The 4101-nt window shown below is 45.4% G+C and overlaps 1 protein-coding gene across 1 annotated transcript; it reads right to left on the minus strand.

The window, feature by feature from the left end:
• Nucleotides 1-867: 867 nt before the first annotated feature.
• LOC123052800 (growth-regulating factor 11) lies at nucleotides 868-3371 on the minus strand. Its single transcript, XM_044476137.1, has 3 exons — nucleotides 3007-3371; nucleotides 1961-2185; nucleotides 868-1658 (listed from the first exon to the last, which is right to left on the minus strand). The coding sequence occupies exons 1-3, from the start codon at nucleotides 3257-3259 to the stop codon at nucleotides 1342-1344; spliced, it is 795 nt and encodes a 264-aa protein (XP_044332072.1). The 5' UTR covers nucleotides 3260-3371; the 3' UTR covers nucleotides 868-1341.
• Nucleotides 3372-4101: the final 730 nt, after the last annotated feature.

Below are 4101 nucleotides of genomic sequence, written 5' to 3' on the forward strand. Positions count from 1 at the left end.
CCTCCCGCTCCTCCGCGTCCCCGGGGCCGCCGCCCCGGCGTGCCCGCGAGCCGCCATCTTCGTCCCCAGCCGAGACCAACAGTCGCTAGCGCAACCACGAGAAGGATCTGCCCCCAGCGCCGTTTGGCAGCGGGGGCCCGCCGCCATCGCGGCGCAGATGCCGGCGGCAGCGGCGGAGGGGGAGCACCGATGGGGGAGTACTAGGTGGTGGCGGGGTTGCGCCCCCGGAGTCGCCTGGGGAGCGACTCGGGGGTCCGGGCATAGGGCTAGCCCACTTAGTTTTTGTCCTATTCAATGGGATCCCACTAAAGCTATTTAAGTGGAATGGGCCGATTAGTCCCATTTAACCCCACTCCCACCTTCAGCCTGAGATCGAGCCAACTGAAATGTGCCTGATCAACATGTTTGTAACAGTTCTCACCAGGTTTTTGGTAATTAACAAGGCAGCTCTCTTGTTTTTACTTAACAGATTGAGCCTAAGGTTCTGGAATAAAACTGAAATCTTTCAATGCAACCACATGTCTCGCCCCACGCGGCCATTTGGAAATCAAATCAGGCGTCATTACCCTGGAATCAACTTGTACCGGGCACACAAATAGATCCTGATGATTCCATTAACTCTAGCGGTCAATCAAGAAAAAGAGTGCTATCATATCATTTGATTATTAGTATAAGAAAGCCTCCGAGGAATTCAACCATGCAAACTGAAATCCAAATGGCTCCACCGCCATTTGATTAGTACCCAGACATTATCCAATGATAGACCAAATACCAATCAGTGGAAGCATCAAAACATCCTTAGCAGTATCCATTACCACATCATTACATCACACATGCATTCAAATCATATCAGAGCACCTCAGGTTGTTAGAACTTACATTAACAAATAGCATGTTGAAAATAAAGACATGTATTCTCGTAACTGAATCTCCATAGGGTCTAAAATTATATGGATCTTCCAATTGTTATGCAACTGACAAACAACACAATTGTGAAGGCCACTAAAAGCACACAACAAATAGTATCTAGTCTCTGCAGATTCATCCACCAGTTTCTTGAGTCACAATGCGACTTATCAGTGAGGGAAGACTTATCCAATTATGCCGCATCACCTGCCCAAAGGCCGAAGGCACGACCAAGCTAATTCAAACTATACACCTAAACTGAAAGATTCAGTGACAGCTAAACAGGGTTTTTGTGGCTTCTTCCGACAAGACATTTTGCTTGCTTAATGAGGTTATAGCTAGACAACACTAAAGTCTTTCGAGGATTACAATAACGGAACTCTAATTGCCATGGCGGTTACGCTCTTCTTGCACCTTCCAAATGCTGCATCATCAATCATGTAAACTCCACAGCAGCTGGTGCTGCCACTGCAAGCTTCTTGCTACTTGAACTCTTGTTTTCAGTCTTCTTGCCTCCTTCAGTGACTTTGCCAGATGACGATTTTGACCCTGATGCGGAATCAGGCTCGTCATCCTCAACAATAACCTGTACAGGACGCTTGCGACCACGGTGCATATGGCGTTCACAATATTTCTCGTTTGGGATTGTTTTTCTCCAGCATCGCCACTTTTTTCCATCTGTTCGCCGGCACCTTCCTGGTTCTGGTTCTGGGCTCTTCCCGAAGTCCAAGCAGAGTGTTGCCAATCCCATCACTGCCCAGTCCAGCAATACAAATCAGTTAGAAAGCCTCAAATAGCTCTGAAAAATAAATGAATATGAAATGTCTAACTTTTCAGGGGGTTCTTGATCATTCCCATCATTTCAACAGCTATTGCATGTCGTTGGAGCTTTTTATTTGCTATAAAACCAACTAGGTATGACATCCAAGGACCTTACTGCACTGCCCTAGATACCGCAATCAACTAACATGAATATTTTCTGATATCTACCAAATATTCAATAAATTCTGACATCAAGGAACATATCAACGATGACACAGATTACAAGGGCATACATGTAGGGTAATTCTGCGCGCCTTCAGAGGATGCACCGGTAACACTCTTCCAGATGGGGAAGACGAGATGGGTAGGCACAGGCACACGGGCAGCCATATACTGGTATACCCGAGACTGCTGCTCTAGCTCCTGCAGCTGCATCGCAGTAAATGATGCCCCAGCACCTTCAGGGACAGACGCCAAAAGCGCTCTCATCTCTTCCTGAAGTGCTGCAGTTGCTGCCGCTGTCAACCAAACAAATACAAACAAATTAATGGGCTCAAGTAAGTATTATGTGCAGTACAGAAATCTACTCGACACTTACATAGCTCGGCCTTGTACATAAAGACAACAATGACAGCTAAGCAATGGTAAACCCAAAATCTAATGTTTTGTGCATCGTCAGTATTAAGAAAAGCTAACGTAACAATGAATAAATCAGATTTGCCATGCTTAAAGAACCCGACGTCAGATTTGTAGCGGAATCCTGAAAACATACAGTTTCTTGCTAAATTCTAAGTCAATGTACAATGCAAAGGAGTTAAGAACGACAGGAAGCAAAAAAAAAAACATGCCTGACAATAAACTGGAAAATAAAAATATCCGACTAACAAGAAACCCCTCGAGCTTTATGTCATTTCTTTCTTCTTAGCAACTAAATAATTCTCTTCAAACAGCCATAAAGAAACAAAAAAAACTAAATCCCAAAATAACTAGCAAAAAAGAAAGGCACCCCTATGTGCGTAGTTAAATGAACAACGTATTATATATATACAGCGTGGAAAAACTGAAGAGACACTATTTGTCCTTGTACAACAAAGCATCCTTTGTATAGTTAATTGTTAAATTTAAAATTAGCAACACCCGAAAACCAGCTATACTGTTTCTTCTGCAACTATTCCTACGCAAGAACACCATAGAACTTCTATTGTATTATTGCATCTTACAGTTGAACACTACCAACAGTCAGCTAATAGAGCCAAATAACAGCACAGAAAAGTTTCTTGCGTGCTTAACAATGGACGGAACAAGTTCTTGGATGCGACCGCCAGAGAAGTACAGGTACCTTCCTCTGGATCCTCGACCAGGACAGGGTCCTCTACCAGGACCAGATCTTTACACCCACTATCTTCCTTCCCAGTGTCGTCGCCGTTCCCCTCTCGATCTGCGCTCTCCTCCGCCTCGCCCTCCAATTCTTGACCGGGTTCTTGCCCTACCGCCTGCAGAATCGCCTCCTCCGCCGCCTCCAGGGTGTTCTCGCCGCCGCCGCCGCCTCCAACGGAATTAGCATCCTTCTTGTCCTCCCCCTCCGCCGCCATGGTAGCGAAAGGGCCGCGCAAGAGAAGAGGGCAAAAGGCAGGGATTGGATCGGAGGGGGAGGCCGGCGATACGGAGCTCTCGCTTTGAGGGAGGATTTGGGGGGGGGGGGGGGGGGGGGGGGCGGGGGAGGGTGTTATCGAGTTGTTATTTGCACCCAGGGCATCTCCAACGAGCATGCACTCGCATTATTCTTGGATTTATTTTCGATGATGCGCTTTTAGTGGGAGAAGGCGTTCCGTCGACGACGAGGCGCCTAAATGACTTCGTAAATCTCAAAATGATATGTCGGCCCAGTCTCTTGAAGGAGCTCATAAGGATAGGGTATGCGTGTGTGTACGTTCTTTTTTTTTAACAAACGAAGGCATCAAAGGTGTCAAATATTCTATTCAGCTCAAAGGGTAGTACGAGTCAGATACAGAGTTCTGCAAAAGAAAAGAAGAAGAAGAGATATAGCAGAAACTCTCAGAGGGAGCTAAAGGAAGGATCCTAAAAAGGCAAAGTGAACAGAAGTTCAATGCCCTGAAAAGGCAAAGTGAACAGAAGTTCAATGCCCTGAGCATCATGATCAGATTACAAAAACTAGCAAATATATAAAACTATTCATGCATGTTCCTGAGAATAACTCCTTGAAGAAGAATATTGTTCATCTTGATCTGCAACTGGATTTTGCTTGCATTAGAAACAATATACCGTATGCAGCTAGATACCTTCAAATTGAAAACCTGGAAATGTATTTGCCACTGGACATGGAGAAGATGAATGAGAATGAGCAGAACATGTCAAAAAGGGTCCTCCAATAGATCGGAAAACCTGCTGGGCAAGGTTATGAGCAATTCCATTA

This window comes from Triticum aestivum, chromosome 2D (assembly GCF_018294505.1).
Source record: "Triticum aestivum cultivar Chinese Spring chromosome 2D, IWGSC CS RefSeq v2.1, whole genome shotgun sequence".
NCBI classification, from domain to species: domain Eukaryota; kingdom Viridiplantae; phylum Streptophyta; class Magnoliopsida; order Poales; family Poaceae; genus Triticum; species Triticum aestivum.

What these genes read in the sequence shown, in the direction of transcription:
- LOC123052800 (XM_044476137.1), bottom strand. Translation starts at nt 3,259, where the DNA reads ATGGCGGCGGAGGGGGAGGACAAGAAGGATGCTAATTCCGTTGGAGGC. An exon ending in GGTCGAGGATCCAGAGGAAG is followed by an intron (nt 2,186 to 3,006) that starts GTACCTGTACTT and finishes TTTGGTTGACAG; the next exon opens with CGGCAGCAACTGCAGCACTT. An exon ending in CGCGCAGAATTACCCTACAT is followed by an intron (nt 1,659 to 1,960) that starts GTATGCCCTTGT and finishes TGGACTGGGCAG; the next exon opens with TGATGGGATTGGCAACACTC.